The sequence below is a fragment of the Pseudopipra pipra genome, chromosome 5 (genome assembly GCF_036250125.1).
Source record: "Pseudopipra pipra isolate bDixPip1 chromosome 5, bDixPip1.hap1, whole genome shotgun sequence".
Lineage (NCBI taxonomy): Eukaryota > Metazoa > Chordata > Aves > Passeriformes > Pipridae > Pseudopipra > Pseudopipra pipra.
In genome coordinates this window covers 62,338,310-62,360,389 of record NC_087553.1, presented here as the reverse complement: position 1 = coordinate 62,360,389, position 22,080 = coordinate 62,338,310, and the positions used below count along the sequence as shown (strand labels likewise).

The following is a 22,080-nucleotide window of genomic DNA, read 5'->3' as shown; positions in this document are numbered from 1 at the left end:
ATCAAGCTTCAAAGGATAAGCAGTCACTTTTAAGATAGATAAAGTTCCCCAGTGGTTGTGTTATTTTCTTTCTGAAGTTATAAAAATACTGGGAATATTTTAGTATGTCATGACAATGCTTCTGGTTCTGACTTGACTGAAAATAATTGCTTTCCATCATCTGCAATTTGATATCACTGTGGTGTTCAAAAATGGATGACCTATATATAAGGTTGCAGTTCTGTGTAATAAGTGGGTGTAGTGTAATTAATTTATCCTAGATCCCCCCCACCCCCATTAGAGGCATTTGTTGGGGATGGCTACTCACAAATAATGAGCAATATTCGTTTGAATTAACTTGGCTGTGTAGGTGTTGCGAGCAGGTGACTGCCTCCGTTCTTCCAGACTTAACTGTAGGCAAAGAAGAAGCATTAGAGAGGGTTTTGTGTGTGTGATGAAGGGTGGTAAAAAATAATGAAGTAATATTACCATCATGTTCTACTTCCTTTTAGATGAAACAACTGTTTAATGCTATTTAGCAAAATAGATTTTGATTCCTCAATTTTCTGCTTTTATTCCATTTAGGTCAGGCTATTAGAATTTTTGAGTGAATTCTGACAAAGGTCAGAATAGCCTACCGTAGGGTAAAAAGTTAGTCTTGGCTGTGTTCCCCCTCTTTTTTGTTTTTTTTACCAGAGTGGTGATGTATTTGCTTTGTCAGAGATTGTCATTAATTGGGCCATGCATTAGCAATTAATTCCTAATCTATACATTGCTCTAAAAATTATGCATAGCTCTTCTTTTTCTATATTAGTTCTAAGAAAGATGTCAAATTTCACTTGATTCTCAGATTTGGTAACCAGATCTCTTCTTTCTGCATTGACAGTGGAGGTCACTTGAATATATAATGATTGGGTAACTTCAGTTGTTTTTAGGTAAGTTTGGAGATGTCGTAGCCCGTGAGACAGCTGTCTAAGCATGTTCTTTCTTCCATCAGTCTCCTGGGCATTTTTGCCTACATTAATTTTCAGTTGTTACTCTACCTGGCCAGAAGTGTCTAAAGAAAATGCTATTAAAAAAATGACACCACCACAAAAAGCAATTTTAAGTGCAAGAAACATCTTAAGCAGTGATGTCCAATATGTCTTTTGGACCTACTTTGAGACACTAAAACTGGGTTTTTTTGGAATTACCTGATAAGAGGTATAAAATAAAAACTGCGTTATGCTAATGCTTTGTTAGCATAGGTCACTCTGCAGGGAGTAATAGAATATGTAAACTGTTGGGAGGGGCTTGGGGTTTTTTCGTGCCTGCTCTGAAAAATACTCAGTACCTGCTTTTGGTTTAATGGGGTTTTCTTTCTGCTTATTCATGAAAATAGTATGTTTTTTCTTAATCTTATGCATAGCTAGTGATACAGTTTGTTATTTGTGGTATTTAGTAAGAAAATGCTCAGTGTTTAAATGAGGAAAGCAAAATACTCCTATGGTTGGTTGACCTGACTGCTTTCCAGTTCGTTGTGTTTGGTGTCTCTTGTAATAGGACCAAAACACAACTTTTTCTGTCTAGAAGGAGAACGAACTGTAGGTTTAGGCACTTTAGACACCTCTGCATGTTCTTATGTTAATTGCCAAACTTCAGTAGGGTTACAGAATTTAGGAGGTAAACTGAAGACTTGCTGCCATCTCATACTTTGGAGATGCCTTGTACGTGCCACGTTATCACCCTGAAGAAATCAAGTGTAATTCCACAATGCTTGTCTGAAGTCCATTTTACACTGGAGGCTTGTTAGTTTTTTTCTTGGCAATCTAGTGTTTGGCAAGGATAAGCATGTTAAAATATGTTGATCTCAAAACTATTAGGCTTTTGTAGACTTCGTGGTATGAGAGTGTATTTAGTAGGCACTGTATGTGTTTCATTGCAAGTGAATGGTTTGTGTTCTTGCAATTTTGACATCTTGGAAGGAGTTTGCATTTGCTCCTTATGTAAGTACTGAAGTTATTGGGCTATTTTACTTCAATTACCTAGTCACCTGTGGAAAACCTTGTCTATATTAGTGTGTAAAAGTGCATTAGTTTACTAATCTGTGAGTAGCTGAGGTGCTGTTTACATCTCCTGTACTTGGCTGGGTGTTCTGCCCTGTGCAGTAAGAGAAGTGGGAGACTGGTAGTAGCTGGCAATCATTGTGCTCATGCATGTCAAGCAGATTGTAGCTTTGCTCTACAATTAAAAACTACTACTGATTCTTTTTATTTTACTACTTAAAAAATAACTTCTAAAAGTGACACCAAAGGTGTGACATCTTTTAGTGGCAATCTATTAAAATAAGATGGAAAATTTTTCATTATTGTGAATCATTAGAATGATTTTGCTTTAAAAAATACTGAATGGAAGCTAAGACATTGAGTAGTTGGGGTTTTTTTTTAAGTACAAAATAAAAGTGAACAATGCTAAGATGTGCTTGAAAAATTCTGTAACTAGGTTTTTGTTGAAAGGTGTGTAGCAACTGGGCTTTGACAACATAGGGCAGTAAGCAGATGTACTTCATGTTTGGTAAATCTGCCATTAAAGCGAGTCTCTGTCATCTCCCTGAATATGCTGGGGGTTTTAATCACAAATTTGAATGATAATATTTTTTGTCAGTTTGTAATATTTTTAAGTTCAGACAATAAGATCATCACAGTCTTAAAAGAAGTGTATTGGAAGGTAACTTTTAAAGATGATTGAAATTCAATGTTTTCCTCTCCTTTTGATTGTGTAAAAGAAAACTGATGAAATAAGTGTGACAGATACAGGTGATAAGTTCTTTATTAAAATTAACGTGATGTAAAATTGCCTGGTTTGAAAATAAACTGACTCAGTCTCCTGCATGTTTTGTTTTGTTTTTACCAGGGTTTGTGGATGCACTTAGATGTTTGCAATGAGCACTGTGGCTGGCATGCCCCAGTGTTTTGGATACCAATGCATAGGACTCCGTAGTAATCGAATTTATCAGAAACGAACGTCATGAGCATAGTGATCCCATTGGGGGTTGACACAGCAGATACTTCTTATTTGGAAATGGCTGCAGGCTCAGAGTAAGTATGTGAATATGATTTGTAAGTGTTCTTACTTATTTTTAAATTATTTTTATGTTTTCCTTCGTGAATTATTTTTATGTTTTCCTTCGTGAATTATTTTTGTTTTCCTTCGTGAGTATTTTTATGAATACAGTTGGAAAGAACTTAGGAGTCTCCTTAGTTTTGTTGAATCTTTAATTACTTAAATTAATAACTGTCACTTTATTCTTAAGTCAGTTTCTTCCTCTTCAGGGGGAGCAAAGCAGAGAAGCTAAACTTTACTGCAGATGCATATTTTTCTTGGTCATCAGACTGAGAAATAAAGATGCTGCTTGTTTTGTTTTTCATGTTTAAAATACTTGCCATTTCAGTTTCCTTTTTAACTGTGTAAAAAATATTTTTGACTTTGCATGTTAGAAAGGTAAATTAATGTTGTGTGTTAAACTGCAAAACAGTGGTAGTAATTGAGACAAAGGTGCCTTTATTTATGAAAATTGAAGGCCTAACTTAACTAGTTAATACCATGTCTTCACAAAGTTATTTCTAATTGGAAATCTAATAGAAATTCATTTGTTACTCATTCATTTACTTAGTAAGTGTGTATAAAGGGTTACAAAAAGCCAATGAAATCCTGAATTCAATCAACTCTGCTTTGCATGTAATAAATAGAGTGAATTTTTGTGTTTTGGGGGATTGGGAGGACTTGTGGATTTTTGTTTGTTTTGTGGGAGGTTGTTTTGGAGGTTTCCCCCTCCACCACACTGGTATTGATGGGTCAGAGTTTAGATACTGATGGGCTGCAGTTTAGGTATTGGTGATCACTGACTGTTGCTTTTGCATTAGTAGAGTGCATGATTGGCAAGTTTTTTGGGGAAGAGAGGTGGGTGTCAAAAGATACTAAGGATCAGGATAGTTTGTGTAAGCCACAGACAATCTCATATAACTTCTTTACATATACAGATGAAAAGACCAACATGAATTTATTAGCAGAAATGTGAAATTCATCATTTATATTGAATTGGGTTTTGGTTTGGTTTTTTGGAACCACTTGAGATGGTGTTACTCTTATCCTTCCTCTGAGCCTTTCTGTAGTAATGTTAAAGGCTCCCTGTCTTTGGTTGCCACAAACATACATTTGCTTGCATTAGATACTGAAAAAATGGATTAGACTTTTAGTTTACATACATGCTTGAGATTTTTTTATAAATATAAAACATTTGAATAGGTGTATTGGATAACAAATTTCAGCAGCTTGCACACAATCTTTGCTTGAGAGCATGTGCTAAGCAATATTAATCTGTTTAAGAAGTGTTTTTCTTCCAAACTTTTGACAAAAAGTTTGAACAGAACTCTTGAACAGCTTTTAAAAGGAATGTTTCTCTCCTGTGTTTCCAGTTATATATAAGGCTATTCTAAGTTTACACCATTTCTCTGGAGAGAAGAATTTGCAGTTCAGTTTTTTGTCACATTAAATTTTTAATGTTTTGTTTATCTCTCATATAATGAATACTAATTACCTTGGTGCAGAAGATTTTTTAACTTTAGTGAACTGTTCACAGCTCTTTTCATTATCTTTTCCTGTACTTTTCTTTTATGTTTAGAGAAGGTCATGATTCCTGAGGTTGCTAACATTCCTTGCAGACACAGCATGCCATGCTGGAATTAAAATAAATAAATATAGTTGTCAGTATAAACAAGATAGAGTTCATAGTGTGTTATTTGCTTGATACCGTGGCAGAGCAACCCAGTTAGGAATTGCTTTTCTTCAGATATTAAGTGACTGTTACCAATTAGATTAATTCTTATCATCTCTGCTGTACTTACACTGAAATATGTGTAGTAGTTGTATGATTGGCTTATGCTGATTCAGAAGCCATGTCAGTGTCTAAAGCAGTGTGACAGAAAGGTGTGTCCCTAACCTGCCGGCTTACACACTTGTAAACCTTTTTTATCACCATCTACATGACTTATATATTTTTTTTGTACATTTTCTTCCAGAGAGTAGCCTGTTGGATATAGATTGTATTAATAACAGTCATAGATGGTCTTTAAGCAAGTTCTAGGGTTTTCCCAAGAGGGAAGAGTTGGAATTTCTCCACTGTGACCAGCAGGTCTGATATTGCTTCATCAGTTGCTGAAGCATGAGCAAACACAAGAGTGGGGGAGTGGCAAACCCAATTATGCAGGAGAAGGAGCCCGGGAAAATGCTCTTTGTTTAGTACTGTTTCTGCTAAAAGATTCTGCCCTATGCTTTGAACCAAGGCATAAGCCTCTTAAAAAAGTGGATAGTTTATGTGACTAATAGTTTCACATATTATTTTAATAATTGTATCAAGTAGGTATGTGTAGAATAACTTATTAGAAGGTTTAAACATCTTAAAAATTGGATTAAATACTCTTGTTTCTTATGTGTGCTTAAGTGGGATCTCCAGATAGATGTTCATAATACTGCAGTAGTCAGAACACACATATTTTGCTTTAATTTGTAGATCTTACTGACAATGAATATGTGTGACTACTGAACTGGTAAGGACCAATAGCAGAACCAGCCATTTCAGAAGGTTCAAAATATGCTTCCTGACTGCAGAGAGTACTAGTGTAGCTTAGAAGATGAGCATAAGCTAGACATTGGGAAATGCCATTGATGGTACTGTTTTTCTGGTTTTAGTATCTGTATATGTTTTTTAGATAGAAGGCCTGTATAATAAACCTCAGTCACAGTGTACAGATCACTGTGTTGAGTTCAGTATCCCTAAGAAAAAATGATGAGCATTGTTGTAGTCTTAGTACAGACGATAGCGGGCCAGCCTGGACTTGCAGAGCCTGCTACAAGGTGCTTAGGGAGCAGAACCAACTCCCTGGAAGAGGAGCAGTGCTTGGTTCTTTGTTGTCTAGGTGTTGAATCCTGACAGATGTGTTTGGTTAGGTGAAGTGTCACACAAAATATATTGTATTCCTTTATCTAAGATGACCTTCAGGCAGATACTGCTCAGGTGTGCTGGTACAAGTGGAAAACAAACCTGAACTTGAAAATCAGACCTATCAATTGGCATGTGGCAGATTGATGTTGCTGAAGCGTGTGAAAGCAGAAGGTTCCATTTAGAGTTTTGACACATTTTCAGAAAGTACTGTTAGTTAAGTGTTCATAGCCTAAAGCTTGGATACCCACTTGGCTTTGAATATTTGAGTTCTCAGTGAGATTTTGAACATGTACATTTTTATAGAAGTCGTTAATAGCCCCAAAATCTAAGGACTGATTGTATATTGGGTATTAGTCAAAAACAGCACACTTTTTTTAAAAATTATTAAATGGTCAGAAACAAAGCAGTAATTAAAGGGAATGGGGTAGGGGAGGTCACGTTTTAGGGAACAATTGCTTCTAATCGTTGACAGTTGATTCCCTTAATATAGGTTAAGTACAAGGTTGTAGGGACTGTTTTGGTAAACTGCTCTCGTGTTGTTTTTGATTTCTCAGTAATGCCATCTGCTGGCAACGTGCAGAAATGACCCAGAACATGAGTTGTTTCACTTGCAGAATGAAAATTCTGTGAAGTTTTATTTCTTGGTTTTTTTTAAATACAGGCATCTCTCCTTTTTTAATTGATTTGATAAAATACTATGTTCCTATTTTCAGGTTACAGGAATCTCTTAAATCATTGCAGCCTAGGAGCATTTTATTTTGTTCCTTGTGAATATTTTGCACAGTTTTGAATTGCTAACCACAGTGCTTAATAAGTATATATGATATTTTAGCAAACTATGACGGTCAGTTTATAACAGTAATGATTGTTTATTTTAGGAAATGATATTAGTATTTTGGTCAAACTTCAGATATATTGTAATGCAGACGCTTCAGTTTTGATGAATACCAAAAATAACATAAATATCTGCCTTAGTTAGACACTGAGACTGTAGTTGTTTGAGGTGAAGCTGAAAAATGTGGTATGATCAGAAGGCTTACAGGCTTAGTACCTCAGTCTGTTACAGAACTGGCTTATGTCCAAAAATGCAAGCAAGGAAAACCTTGCAGTGTTCTCACAGATCTGAATGCTTACACTTTTCTTCCTGAAAACTTGCTTCTCAGGATGCCTGTAAGAATGCCAATGGTGAGATGGGGGGGTGGGTGTATAATACAGTAGTTTTGCCTTGCTGCCTGGGCCCTGCTACTTGAGCCCCCCAAAAATTTAAAACCTGATTTTTAAATTAAGTGTTATCTCATGCTTTAATCATCTGTGCAATTAAGTGTTTTACCAAGAGGTACTCCTTCACTAAATGTCCAATTCTGAGATGCCCCTTTCAGAAGAAAGATTTGACCTTTGAACAAACAATAATGTGGAATGTGTATTTTCTGTTTTAAGGTCATGCACATGGTGGGCATGACAGGGGTGATAAGGAATTTGGTGACCTGTCTGCCAAAGTTACTTCTGTGTGTGGTTCTCTGGAGAAACAATACTCATTCTGTACTGCTTATGGGATCCTTATCACTTCTCTATTGACTGTAAAGGAAGCCTGTGATGGTTAATTTCTGGCTTCAGTGGATGCTCTGCCACCTCCTTCCCCAGCCCAGTGCAGTGTAGTGGATAAATGGAACAGCAGCAGTTGTGTTCAGAGCTCTAGTGAGCATCTGTTAGAAATTAAAGTAGTATCTGTGCCCCCCAGATAAGCCGACTGTGCTCTAAATTTGTATTTGTTACAGCTCTTTTAATGAAATACTGAAATGCCTTTTTGTATCACCTGATTTTTCTCCCACTGTTTTCCTGATTCTCCTTGTTCAAGTAAAGTGTGCTTTTTCCTTATTAACCTTGTGATCTGAATCTGTTTTATGAGTATTTAAATAGTTGAAGATATATGTATTTTGGTTTTGGAAGCCTAATGCTTCTGCTACCCACAACTCTTAAATTAAACTTTGTTTAATATAACTTTTGCCTCTAAATATTAAACTTTGTTCTCTTAAGTGGTTTATAAATTGCTAGAGTAGGTAGAAATGGATTTAGGGAGGAGACTGTACTGTCTTGCCTCAGATTTTGCAAGAGATTTAGAGTATCTTTTCAATTTTTTAGATAGTAGATGAAATACACGACCTCTCTTTTTAGGACACTTCCATTCTGGCATCTTTCACTGCATATTCCTGTGTTAAAGTAGATGGTATTTAGGTCGTAGTAATACTTATTTTTAATGAAGGAAGTTCTCCTAAATTAGTTGTGGCATTGCTGAAGGGTGAATTGTACCAGAATTCCCCCTGCCTGTCCTGTTATCAGTAAGCCTTCCTGCTCTGAAAACTGAGTTTATCCCAACAAGACCCAAGGCTGGGCACTGGAGGCAGAGTGGGTAAGAGTAACTTTACTACCACTTGTCTCATTCAGGAGACGGTGAAGAACAGCAGTAGCAGCGATGCAGTGGTCAAGACTCTCATGTACAGGAGAAAGAGAACTTGATTTCTGACCTGGCCATGATGGAGGGGAGCTAATGCCTCATTCATTGGCATTTTGTTTGGCTTGATCATCAGAAGGATTAACTGGGTGACAGAAGAGATGTATGATTACCACACAAATGTGTTATGTTGGTGAAGGCAAATTGGTTGGAAAGGTGCAGCTTTTTCATCTTTTGTGGTTTTCTGTAGTAATGGGTTTGATAAACCTGGCAAGTTCTGAGCTGCTTCTAGAAGCTAATTCCAGCAAACTCTGAATAAATTCATATTTTCAAGTTGTGAAGTGGTATAGGAAAGTAAATGAGAATTTTGGGGAGTTTATGAGGTAACAAAGAGCAAGTGTTGTCAGAGTTAGTCTCATGCTAGTCAGAAGTTGTATTTTTAACGTTAGTACTTCATATTATTTGTGTGCTCACACGTTTGCTCATTCTCTACAAAAGGCAGCTGATGACTGTTGGAGACATTGATCTTTTAAAAAAGGTTTTTTTCTTTGCACTCTAGAAACTGAAGTCTTTACCCAGTAGTGCTTTTAAACAGTTTCTTTTTAAACAATTCTGTCACGTAGTAATCTCTCATGGGGAAAAGCTCATAAGAAGAAAGGACCTACCAAAACCTTTAGTAGAACACTTTCAAATAGATGTCAAAATACTGTATTTTGTTTTGAGAAAGCTAATAATTAATTATATTTTTACAAAACATATTACCAACAAATATAGGTTGCTGGTGTCCTTCAAATCAAGCTAGTATAGCTTCATGGCATAACAAAGCCTCTATTAAATATTTTAGTGTCTAAGAAAAAAAAATCAGTCTCTATTCCTTTTCAGAAATACCGAGTTTGTTTTGAAAATCAGCTCAAGGAATTAGTAAGATATATGTGATGGGAAATAGACTTCACTTTTAATAAAAATAAAATTAGAAAAGTGAACTAGGCCTGATTTGTGATGGGAGTCAAAGCCACCTTAGTTTTAGATGTTTATATTTTGCTATGCCTTACAGTGTAAAAAAAAAAAAAAAAAAAAAGGCACTTTAGGTAACCTGGATTCATTTGTCCTACTGTGATTGAATTGTATGGTGCAGTGAAAAAGCTTCAAGGTCTCTCAGTCATGAGAGTATGCTTGCATGTACTCATGAATGTAACTGCTGAAGAAAGGTAATAAAGGTATAATTTCTTGTGCTCAAATTGTGTTTGTTCCTGGTTTAGTATTCCTTTATCTTTCTTGTCTTTCATGTTGTGGTTTAGTGTATATGACACACAGTTTGTATATTGAAGAAGGCCCTCCCTTTGATTACAAAACCTTCTCTCACAAATTGTTAGCACTTTTTTTCTTTCTATTTAAAGATAAATCGATAGAAACTACCTCATTTAGATAGATTTGCCCTAGTTAGGATTTCTGCTTGTGGAAACAGTAGGTGTGGGTGGTGCCCTGTCACTGCCACTGTGTGTCACTGCAGGGCTCTATCCATGAGCAGTGCTTGGAATTACAGCTTCAGTCCTCATCACAATTCCTTTCTGCAGATTCTGTTACTGCTCAGTGTGGTTTGGTTTTTTTTTTTTCTGTTACCACTCTTGGTTTTTTTGGTTGTTGGTTTTTTGGGGTTTTTTTGAGTGAGGGGTGCAAGTTTGTTCCTGCCCCTCTATGCGCCTTTAAACAGAATCAGCAGGGAATTAATTAGAAGTTGTGCAGCAGATACTTCCAATTTATTAATATAAATTACATACTAATTGCATTTGTTCTTCATCTGTCTTTTGCCTTGCAGACCAGAATCTGTAGAAGCTAGCCCTGTGGTAGTTGAAAAATCGAACAGTTATCCGCACCAGCTGTATACCAGCAGCTCGCATTCACACAGTTACATTGGTTTGCCCTATGCAGTAAGTTTTGTGCTGAGTATTCTGTACAAAATATATTCTGTAAAATCTGCTGTTCTTAGCTGGAAAACTGATTCATGCTTATATTTCTATATCTTATTGGGAGCTGGGTAGGTTGACTAAAGATGGTTGATTAGCAGTAGAATACAGAACATAGTGCGCTTACATGTTAAACATAGTTAAGTTAGAAAATAAGATTGAATAATGATAAAAATAAAACTTTAAATTTTCACTAAAAAATAACACTCTGAAGTTCTTTGCCAAGTGAATTCATACACTTGGTTTGAATAACCATCAGTGTATAAGCATTTATGAGTTGTTGTAACTTATCTTTTAACAAAAATCTAGGACCATAACTATGGTGCTCGGCCTCCTCCAACGCCTCCAGCTTCTCCTCCTCCATCAGTGCTTATAAGCAAGAATGAAGTAGGCATATTTACCACTCCCAACTTTGATGAAACCTCCAGTGCTACTACCATCAGTACGTCAGAGGATGGAAGCTATGGAACTGATATTACCAGATGCATTTGTGGCTTTACACATGATGATGGATATATGATCTGTTGTGACAAATGCAGGTAAGGAATATTAAAATAATTTAAAAGGTAAAAATTACTTAAAATTTCAAGCTGCACTGAAGGAAGTGTAACTAAATGATGTTTTAATTATGTCCAGGGACAGGGAATTTCCCTCCATCAAAAAAGAGTTTGTAGGTTATGTGGTTTTTCTAATAGGTAAGACAGCTGATTAAGGCCAGTGAGTATTTTATACTTTATTCCAGTCTGTCTTGACTACTCCTTCTTTTGTTCATGCCTTTACTTGTGCACTACAGCTTAATAAGGGCATATCTTTTTTTCCCTCTAAAAAGGATGTCTCTCTGGTATTTTGTCCAAGTTGTTTGTTACTATGATAAAACAAAGACCTAGGAATCACTTCATCTGCATGTACTAGTAAAGCATCTTGGTGAATTATGTGTGTGTAAATCAGGTAACTTGAAGGATGCAAAATAACATGAAAGAAGCTTTTCAAGTATTGATTTCTCTGTGCATGATCTTCCTGATAAGAACTCTTTAATTTTCAAAGGATATAGTTTTAAGAATTTTTAATAAGTATGAAAAGACTAACCTAGATTCTTACTGGAGAAGCTGAAGTTAAATGTTTAAACTTCTGTCATTATGTGTAAGCACCTATTTGATCATAGTATAGTAGAAGACTGCTGTTAAATAATTGTAGTTGGAAAAATTATCAGGAGAAGACAAATCTCATGTTTCTACTAAATATTAGCCTCTATTTTTACATTCAATATGGTTAATGAATGCTGCTGAATTTATCAGATCTTCATGTATTTAATGATTGTTACAGCTAATTAAAACATTCCGTTTTTCTGTCTGCTTACATAACAAGCTTGTTGGTCATTTCTCATGGTCCTTGATTCTGATAACCTTTGCCCCTTATTTTGAAACATATTAAGGTGTTCTCTCAGCAGTGCAATTGTAGGCAGTCACCAGTTAGTCTGCTTCCTTTGAAGAAGCAATTATCTGTGAGGAGTTGGAAAGAATTGTGGTAAATCCACAACTGGGAAGATAACGATTTTTGTGTCCCTCATCCTTCTAGCAATGCAGGGATGAGCACAAACTACTGTTTTAGGTTAGCCTTCAGCAAGCAGCCTCTCTTCCCTGACTGTGGGAATCAGTTAAAGCTCTTTCTGTGCTGCACAACAGTATTACCAGTCATGCCAGGTGTATTTTTATATGTTCTCTTAAAATATGTAAGTAAATAAACCCATATCTTTGTGTTTATTTCTGTATATAAAAATAAAAGTACATATCTATTCCTAAAAGAAAATTGAATCCTTTTGTTTAAAAACAAAACACTTTTTGCTATGTGGAGCATAAGTGTTATTGCTGAGGGTATTTGTCTGTCTTGTTCTCTATTGTGATAATTTACCATTTTATTTCTGGTGTTAGAGGAAAATTTCCAAGAGAGAAAATGGGTCAGCTGGCAGACTGGTGGCAAAGATGGTGACTGAGATATAGGCATTCAATTTGAGTAAAGATCACAAATGATGGAGAAAAAAAAAAGAACGGCTTGCTTTCTGTCTCTGTGTGTTGTGCACATAATTTTTAAAATTGTGCTTAGAAGTTGAGGTTTTGTTGTTTTTTTTCTTAAAAGTGTCTGGCAGCACATTGACTGTATGGGGATTGACAGACAGCATATTCCTGACATATATCTGTGTGAACGTTGTCAACCCAGGTGAGTAGTTTGGTTTATTTTGAATTCTGAATTAAAGTGGATTGAGTAGAGATATGAAAAAGAGGAGTTGTTGGGGAAAACAAAATTGGTTATTCTAACAACCAGCAGATAAAACCATGTAGCATAGTCCTGACAATTCTAGTTAAAGAGCTACATTTCTGATATAGGCAGTCTTACCAGCCTCCATTCCCTTGTGCACAGTAGTCACTGTTTCACTTCACTAGGCAGCAGGAATAAACCCTTGGAATGCATATGAAAATAGCAGTGATTCCTGGATACTTTCTCAGGCAGATTGATACACACACAGTCCATTCCATATTTCGTTTCATGGCTGTCATACATTAAGAACTCTTAACAGCAGTATTCTCAGGTTTGGCCCTGTTCTGATATGCTGCAGGGATCACTTGGAGGATTTCTTGCTCTGGAACAAGTGCTCCCCCTTGTTCCAGCATGTGCTCCCTCTCTCCCCCCCACCACCCTCCATTCTCCCCAACTTGCAGTCATATGACATGGCAAGGAGGGCTTTTTGTTCTGACTCTGGTAGGCAGGTTATACCTGACTGTCATCATAGTTGCTGTCCTGTGCTGTAGAGTATAAAATGCTGCTGTTGCTTATGTTGCAGATTGTTAATTAAACAGCAAAAAAAACGTGTTCAGAAAATTTTAAATAATAGGAAATTGTTAGGTTTTTTTCTGAGAAGTAATTTGGACCTTGTCATCGTAGAATATTTGTTCAGTATTGTATTGTGATGATTGTTCTGAAGAATCTGCAGGAAAATGGTGTAATGCCTGCTTATCTGTAATCCCTGGACCAACTGTCAGTCTCTGTTCTGAGCTATCAAATTTTATTTTGTGTTCAAGTGATTTGGATACGTGTATGTGCCTTCCATCAAAACAGAATGGAACAGTGCACAACTGATGTTTTTATAAGTATCTGAACATTCAGTAAGTTTACTGTTTATTCTGTAATAGTCATTGGGAAATGGTAAAGATCTGTTTTAATACTTAGATGCACTGATTTATTTTCTCATTTCAGGAGTTTAGATAAAGAAAGAGCAGTGTTGTTGCAACGAAGGAAAAGGGAAAATATGTCAGGTGAGTAGAACTTAAAAGCTTTTTCCTCAGTAAAGCTTATATGTATAAATCAACTGTATAGACTTAAGACTGTATACATGGTTCCTGCAGCTTTGACAGACTTCAGCATATAAGGTTCAGTAAACCAATGCCTTTTACTTGACTGTATTATTACCAGAATAATATTGTATCAGAATTGTTATAGTTCCATGTGTTTTGTTAATGGCTGTCAGAACTACTTTTTTTTTGTATCAGTCTGTAGTAATTCAATCTGTTGGACATTTGGGTTTCTTTTGAGGTGAGAGGATTTCTAAGTCTACTTTCTTTTTGAAAAGAAGTTTTGAGGAAATCCTAATTCTGATTTGTTGGATGTAGATTGGGGGCATGTTTTGGTATGGTTTTGGGTTTGTTTTGACAATGAGAACAGTTGCTTGGGTAATACGATGTAGGTAATATGATGTTTTGAGGGTTTATTTGCCTTTGATAACTAGATGAGGCTTGTAGTACAAGTACCCACTTCAGTCTATGTGTTTTATGAAATTAGCTCTCCTACCCGTTCACACAATTTTAAAACTCATCTAACCTGACTTGTCAGGAGTTCTGTCCAGCCATTACCAAAATGTGTTGTAGAAGTCTTGATTGACCGGTGGTACTTTCAGACTCTATTACAGAAGTACTAAATTGGGAGGAAGTCATCTTCCTAAACATGTTTGACTTTTAAATCATGTCTCTAAAGTAATGCAGTGTGTTTTAAGATTTCTTAAAAAAATACCATGTACGTAAGGTCCTGATGCCCACTTCACATGCCTTCAGAAAATCTGAAGTGTGTGGTCTGGCTTAATTGTGCTGCTTGGTGCAGTTGACACTTGATGTTGTCTGGGGCTGAACTGCCTAAAATCTGTTAAAGGCATTAATGTCTTACTCATAAAACTAAATCATGGTTTTTTTCTGTTTTTATTTTAATGAAACCAAACTTCTTTTATGAAGTTTTTGTTAACCTACTAGGTCAACAAAACTTAAATTCTAAAATTTTTTTAGAATTTAAAATTATTTTTGCTGACAATTTAAAGAATAGAGCAGTAGGTTTATAATTCATGTGGAGTTAATGCGTTTACTGAGGGATAGGATGATACTGTGAGGATGAACTTGAGTTCATACAGGATAGGGGAAGTTGGTGGTCTGAGCTATTTAAGTCATCTCTTGGGATTTGTAGGCACACTGTCTGATCATTTACAGTAAACTTAAGGGAAGAGAAATTGAAAATCTTAACAGAAGCTGAAGAGATTGTACCTTTGAAGTTAGTGTTCAACCCTCCTTAATCCTGATGATGAGTCTTTTAAATCTGTTATATGCATTCAGTAGGAAAAGAGATTACTAAATGGTAAATCTGAAGTATCCAGAGTTAAAAATAAAGACAAATACTGGTTCCTCTTTAGTCTAAAACTCAAAGTGTAGTGTTGATTACTGTGATTTATAATATGTAACTTGAATGTGTGTGCTTGCACCTGTACCTTGGCTAAATCCACTTCATGTTGACGGTTGTTACACAGTTCAGGAGGACTTAGTGATTCTGGGTATGAACTATCACAAGACATCAGTAAAAGGGCCAGTTTTCATAGAGGATTCCAATTAGGAAAAGCAAAAGTGACATCAATTCAAATGCATCTTTTCAATGTTTTAAATATTCAACAGTAGCAGAATGTTCCTTGTAATTCGCTTATTATTAAGTTACAGGTGTTTGATAAAAAGTAAGATTGTATTATTTGAATGTTTTTTTGATGAGTGTGTATATATAGGGCTTTTCATTTAGATATGGGAATTCTTTACAGTACAGTGGTTTTTATTGTAAAGATACCTAAAATATTGCTGGTTTAGCAACAGTGGGGAGCAAGTAGTAGATCAGTTGGTTTGCTTCAAGAAAATAGCTTTTGCATGAATATTTCACATGATACAAAACTGTGTGTCCTAAATTTCTGTGTGTAACCACATCACATCTTTTTCTGGCAAAATATTTAGCCTGTGGTTGTATGTGGTGATGCTGATTTTGTTGTTCTGGTATAAAAGTGTAATTCTGATGCAGCTTACTGTCCATTGGATTGTGTACTGTGGTTCAGTGAAGGGAGCACCTTTGTTAATCCCCTACCTAGCTGAATACTGGATGTTGTGGATTTGGGGTTTTTTTGTGTTTTGTTTTTTATTTTTTGCATTTTTGTTTTGGTTTTTTGTTTTGTTTGGGTTTTTTTAAGATAAAGTATCTAGATGTGTAACTTATTCAAGGATGTTGCTTCAAGCTGCCTGGTCTTGAAATTGTTGCTGTCGAGATCACTTGCTGCCTATGGGTAAATGAATCTGGGCCCCTAATGTTGTGGAATTTGGAGAGTTTGTATCTTGCTTTCTGACATGCAAACTCATGATCTTCACTTAGTGTGCTTTACTAAGGCTCTTCAAAGTGAAAGCAGGTTATGTAGGTTAGGAAGGAGTGTCCCAAAACAACTCTATGTAATTATATGTTCAGTTGAGGTAATTATTCTTTACAGTAAGTTAGAGCACAGTGTGGACAACAATGTTGAAATGTTGCTTCCCTAAGGAAGATGCTGTTTGTGGGGTTTGGGGCAAGGGAGAGAGGTGTGGTGCAGTGACATCATGATTCTGCAGGCATTAGTGTATGGACTACAGACCTTGACAATTGCAAGAGGTCCTTGGGTTTCTGTTTCTCAGGCTTTGGTTATTCTGCTGTTCATTCACCTTTGGTTAGATATTTCTTTTTTCTGTGTGCTTTTTATTCTAGTTTAGAAAATATTCCCTGCAAAAATGTAAACAGATTCAGAAATCATCATCAATTCCTAATTCATAAAACATAATTATATACCTGACAAATAGTTGAAAAGAACAACCAAGATGGTAAAATAGGATTGTTTACTATGCACAGAAGAATCTTGTTAAGGAATGTTGTGAGCAAGAAAAATCCAGAGTAACCAATAGCTGGAGTTCTTTATTTAGTAAAGAAGGTTTCAAGAATTAGGACTGTTGAGTGCACTGATTAAGGCAACATCCTTCTGAGCTCAGAAGGAATGTTTTCTCTCTTCTCATATTAAGTATTTGTAAATCTGGCATCTGTGCAGTTTGAGGAAAAAGTTCTGCTTAGTGTGAAGTGTATTTATTGAAGGCAGAATATTTGGAAAAGCTGCTAAAATCCAAGAGATCTGTACTGAGCACATACGAACTTATCTGCGTGCACCATCTCTCTTCCAGTCCTCACCATCCTTCACAGCCTTTCATCTTGACAGAACTAGGGTAATCCTGTTTCGGGTCAGGATATGTGTTTGACATAAATGCTGATGAATGCTAAATTTCAGGCTTTGGCCTTCAGGTCTCTGGGTGCACAGCACAAAGAAAAAATATCTGTCAGTTCATATGTCATCATCCCTTTTCTTTTCCCCAAGTAGCAGAATGTTACTGTTAGGGGATTTTGAGCAGAAAGGGCTTTTGGCTAAATTGACATATTTATCCTAAAAAAGCACTTGATACTGCAAATTGCAGCTGAAATAGTTGATTATGACTTACATGTGATTAATTAATACGGCTTCACAAGAAATGCTTATCAGTCATTCCTCATTGGTTCTTCGTTTTCATGCTGTTGCAGCTGTTGGTCAACTTTGCATATGAGTGCTTGGAGCATTTGTCAGTATGAATTTTTGGGTTTTGAGGGCAGATGTAGAGTAACTAGTGAATGTTCTTTGTGCAGTACTTGATTATTTACAGAATATTCTTTGTTTCAAAGATGGGGATACCAGCGCAACAGAGAGTGGTGATGAGGTTCCTGTGGAACTGTACACTGCTTTTCAACATACACCAACAACAATTACTTTAACTGCTACAAGAGTTACAAAAGTCAATGATAAGAAGAGGAAAAAAAGTGGGGAGAAAGAACAGACCATAGCAAAATGTAAAAAAGTAAGTGAATGTAGTTTCTTGTATTACTCTGTGTTATAAATTATAACTGTATGACATCTCTTACCGAGGGACACTGGTTTTTAAAAACCAGGCTATTTTAACACTTGGTTTTAGCTTGAAATGTATTACTCTTCAGTAAATGTCTTCCCTTGGTTGCCCCCCCCACTTATTTCAAGTTAATATATGTTAGCTATGAAAGTTTAATTTTATAATTGAGGCAGAATTTTACATCAGGAATTGCATTTACTGGACTATTTGATGTAGTTAGAGATGGACAGAAGAGGCTTTGGGATGCCCAAAGAAGAATTCTTTTTGAGTGTTCATTTGTGGTTGTTTTACATTCAGAAATGGTTGCCATCAGTTGTCCTGATGTGACTCTGTGTCCATTTATTTCAGTTGAAGTTGTGTGGAAGTGTGCTCCCTAAGTTAGCCAGTAAACTGCTTTGGTAAACAGGAAAATGACATTATTTGGTTTAGCTACAGGTGTAAACAGTATCACATACGTGAAGACAAAATATATATTAAGAAGTAAAGTACATGGAACCTACTGAATCAAGTTGCTTTTTGTAGTTCTGTTTCATTGGCTTCGATGAGAGTTTTGTCTTTTAAAGGAAGTCAGAATTAGTTACTGATGTCTTGTAAGAATTTTTTAGTAAGATGTTTCCTCTTCGACAGACAATTCTGAACACAAATTTACTGCCATGTGTTATTCTGTTACCTCATATTTTGGCTTGGATTCTGAAATTCTAGAGGGTCAAGTTGTAATGTGGGAGAAGGGTAGAGGTACCTGGACTCTCCTATGGCTTACGAAATGCTGAATTGGTTTTTAAAATGCATTTTGTGAGATGTAACCTCTTACCTTCTTGAGATTTCACCATAGTTTGTTCTGTTGTTTTCGTCTTGCATGTTTCACTGAAAAGCTGTTAATTTGTTAATAGATTTTGAATTCTTTAAGAGAGTTTGTATTTCTTCCAGTGAATATATATATCTAATTTTATTCCAGGCATTTCGAGAAGGATCCAGGAAATCTTCACGAGTAAAGGTAATGTGATTTTGTTTGGGTTTTGTGTCAAACCTTAATTGTATATTACTTAAATAATAAGAAGCATTAAGAATGTAATTGGGACTATACATTAAGGACTAAGATATTCTCTTCTTGATAACTAATGTACTACATATGCATCACAGTGATTTTAAATTATGCACTACATCTTTATGTCCTGGAATTTAACTGAAATAATGTAGTGCAAATTTTTATCCTGAGAATAGGTGATTTTCAAGAGCCTAGTGGATGAATTGGGGCTCATTTGTGCTATGTAAGGGAGTAAAGTTGAGTACATACCTCATTCAAACTTAGTAGCTCCAGCTTTTTATAACTTTTAAACAGCAAAATAATGTGATATCTGTATTGCATTTGAAAGATAAATTAGCATTTCTGCTCTGTCATACCCTTCGTGTATACATCTGATGGGACTCCACTCACCAGTACTTTCACAGCCTGAGGAGTCATGCTGGGAGGTCTGCTTTGTAAGATTTAAGTGTTACAGCAGACTTCAAATTTTCTGTGAGATAAAAATATGCATGGTGTGAGAACTAGGTATTTGCCATAGTTCGCTCATGCTTGGGATGTATAAAAACAAGTGGGATGCAATTTATGCCTCAAATTTATAAAATGTGGCTTCTGAGTAGTGAAGATAGAATTGGGGAAGAAAAATCTCTGTTGTATGGGGGTTTTTTGAATATGGTGCTCCTAAGATTCCATTGTGGTTTTTTCATGGTTTTCTTAGCATCACACCTTTTTTAATGCTGTTTGTGTGTATGGTTTTCTTCATGCACAAAAGAAATGTAAACAGGTAATTTGAATTGCTGAACTACTTGTGTTTTATTAATATTTAATAGTGTCTCTGCTCAGGTGGATAGAAAAGGGAGCGTTGGCTGGCTGCTGCTGTCCATAAGGAGCTTTGGTTGGCTGCAGCCTGGCTGCTGCTTGTGAGGTCTGGAGGTACAATGGCACTTTCTTTAAAAGTGAAAGGATCTGAAGCACTGCAGAAGAGAATTGTGTAGTGAGGAGCAGAGAAGGAGGGAAAAATATGTGCAAAGCCTGTGACGTTGAGTCACAACCTTAACGTAGTCGGTGTAGGATTAGTAAAGTTTAGTAAGTTGTGCAGCGGAAGAAAAGATACAGCATGACCCTTGAAGTTAAAAGGGGAAAACCAAGTCTGTGTATTACAGGATAAAAGCTGGAGTTCTGTATATTTGCATATGTTCACAAAAGTTGAGTGGGCGGGGAGATGTGACCCTCCAACTCCCGCACTCATAGATTCGTGATACAGTGCAGTTGTGGGAGGAAACAGTGTCACTCTCCATTCTCATCCCACTGAAAGCTAGAATCTTTGTTGAGGAGGGAATGTATTCCTGAACTTGGGTGATATTAGTGAAATAAAATTCTTGAACAAATGTGATGTGACTGAATTCAACTTGAATGTTTTTTAAGTAATGCAGAGTTTTATACTAGACTTCCTAAAAAACCCAAACCTTAAATCAATTCAGTCAATACCTCTGCTCTTCATTTTGTGTCTTCTTGTAGAATTTTTTTTTTTTAATTTTTGTATAACTTGCCTCCTAATATCTGGTCACTTACTTTAATTTTTAGGGTTCAGCTCCAGAGATTGATCCTACTGACACTTCAAACTTCGGGTGGGAAAATAAAATCAAGGCATGGATGGATCGTTATGAAGAAGCAAATAATAACCAGTACAGTGAAGGTGTCCAGAGGGAGGCACAAAAAATAGCTCTGAGATTAGGCAATGGAAATGACAAAAAAGAAGTCAGCACCAGCAATTTGATTTTCAAACCTCCAGTAGAGGTAATGAGCGGTGCCTTGTTGTGTTGTTATGTGCTCTGTTTGCCATGACAAAAAATATTCATATAGATGCCTTTAAAAAAAACAAGTAAAAACCCCCAGAGACTTAACATCAGAATTTTAACATTTTTCAGAATTTGAAATTTATTTTTATACATTCTGTATCATCCCTGGTTATGTTTATATTAGCGTATCATTTATCCTAAAAAGCAGCTAAGGTGTTAGTCAGAGCCTGAACATTGGATTGTCCGTATACTGTTTTTTGTCAGGCAGTCAACTTTGTTGCTATTTCTCTGTAAGGAATATAAGGAGTGGTTAGAATAGAGGCTGAATCTGTTTGGTTTTTTTTTCTATGTGTATCAACATGTTCACTGTCTACATTTTTCTTAAGGTGTGGTAAGTGTTCTGAATGTTCATGAACGACATTTCTTATACTGATTTTTTTTCTTTTTTTACTCACATGACCCTGTGATTTCTAGTTCATGAAGAAAATGTGCAATGTCTTTTTTTAGCCTTACTCTCAGTTACTTGCAGGCTTGAAATCAGAGCCATGTAAAAGACCATAGCACTTTGTAGCAGAAATCTTGAGGAATAGTTACTGTAGCAGATTAATGGAAGCATCTTTGCTTCTTTTTCTTGAAGACCATCATGGCATATGGGACACCCTCCTTAGAGGAATATCCCTACTTACAGAGCCTTTTGCCTACATAGAGGCTACTTCCTTTTTGGTTGGTGATGACAGTTATGAGAGGTGTGAGTTCACTAATTGCCAGGGTATGTATTGGTTTTTAATTAAAAGCCATCCTTCCATCTAAAGACATGCAAATAAATTTGGAAACTCTCTCAGGATTCTGTTATTATGTTACTTTCCTGTTCTGTTTTTCCTTGAATGAATTGTGAATGCCATTTTATGTGTGCATGTTTTGTTTTGTTTGAAGGAATTGGAGCCTTTTGAAAGTGTTGTGCAAAACAATGCAGCAATTCTTCCTAGTCATGGTGATAGTTAAGTGCACTAAGGGATGTAGTACTTGAATTGTGAGAACATGAATAAGTTGGTTTTCAGCCATGTGCTGGAGAACTGGGGCTGAAGCATTCCTTTAATCTAAATTCATAACTAGTCACACTGGTAGGGGAACAGGACAGTTCGGTCACTTCAGTCTGGAGGTTTACTTACTAGAAGGGTTTTTAATTCATATAAAATTGCTTAGTAGTTGTGAAAGTGTAATCTGCTGTTAATAATAGTGGAAAAATGATACTGATACCTCATAAACGAATCTATGTCTTTGCAGAGTTACGTGCAAAAAAACAAGAAAATTTTAAAAGCTGCCAAAGACCTGCCTCCCGATGCACTTATTATTGAATACAGAGGAAAGTTCATGCTGAGAGAACAATTTGAAGCTAATGGATATTTCTTTAAAAGGTTTGTTTATTGCAGATGTTTTAGTAAAGTAACTGTTAAAATGGTGTTTTGCCAAACTCTTGCCTCAAGTACAAGTGGGTCTTAGTTATCAGCACTGTCTTGCATTTTACTGTTGTCTGATTAAAAGTAATGGCAGCTGGAATCTGGTCTCCCCCTTTCTCTTCTGGATATCCTTGCAGATCTG

General features: G+C 36.1%; 1 protein-coding gene across 9 annotated transcripts in view; it reads left to right on the top strand.

Annotated features, from left to right (window-relative positions):
* KMT2E (lysine methyltransferase 2E (inactive)) overlaps window positions 1–22,080 on the top strand; it is a 62,183-nt gene that overhangs the window by 15,127 nt on the left and 24,976 nt on the right. For 7 of the 9 annotated variants that reach the window (XM_064656752.1, XM_064656749.1, XM_064656751.1 and 4 more), the window contains 9 exons: window positions 2,872–3,056; window positions 10,225–10,336; window positions 10,682–10,911; window positions 12,506–12,586; window positions 13,622–13,680; window positions 17,441–17,613; window positions 18,617–18,655; window positions 20,267–20,479; window positions 21,766–21,896. In XM_064656752.1, the coding sequence (XP_064512822.1) occupies window positions 2,986–3,056; window positions 10,225–10,336; window positions 10,682–10,911; window positions 12,506–12,586; window positions 13,622–13,680; window positions 17,441–17,613; window positions 18,617–18,655; window positions 20,267–20,479; window positions 21,766–21,896 (1,109 nt within the window). In that variant the 5' untranslated portion in view covers window positions 2,872–2,985. Of the gene's footprint in view, window positions 1–894; window positions 915–2,871; window positions 3,057–10,224; window positions 10,337–10,681; window positions 10,912–12,505; window positions 12,587–13,621; window positions 13,681–17,440; window positions 17,614–18,616; window positions 18,656–20,266; window positions 20,480–21,118; window positions 21,251–21,765; window positions 21,897–22,080 lie in introns of those variants that run through there. The other 2 variants (XM_064656750.1, XM_064656758.1) reach the window with 2 other exon arrangements.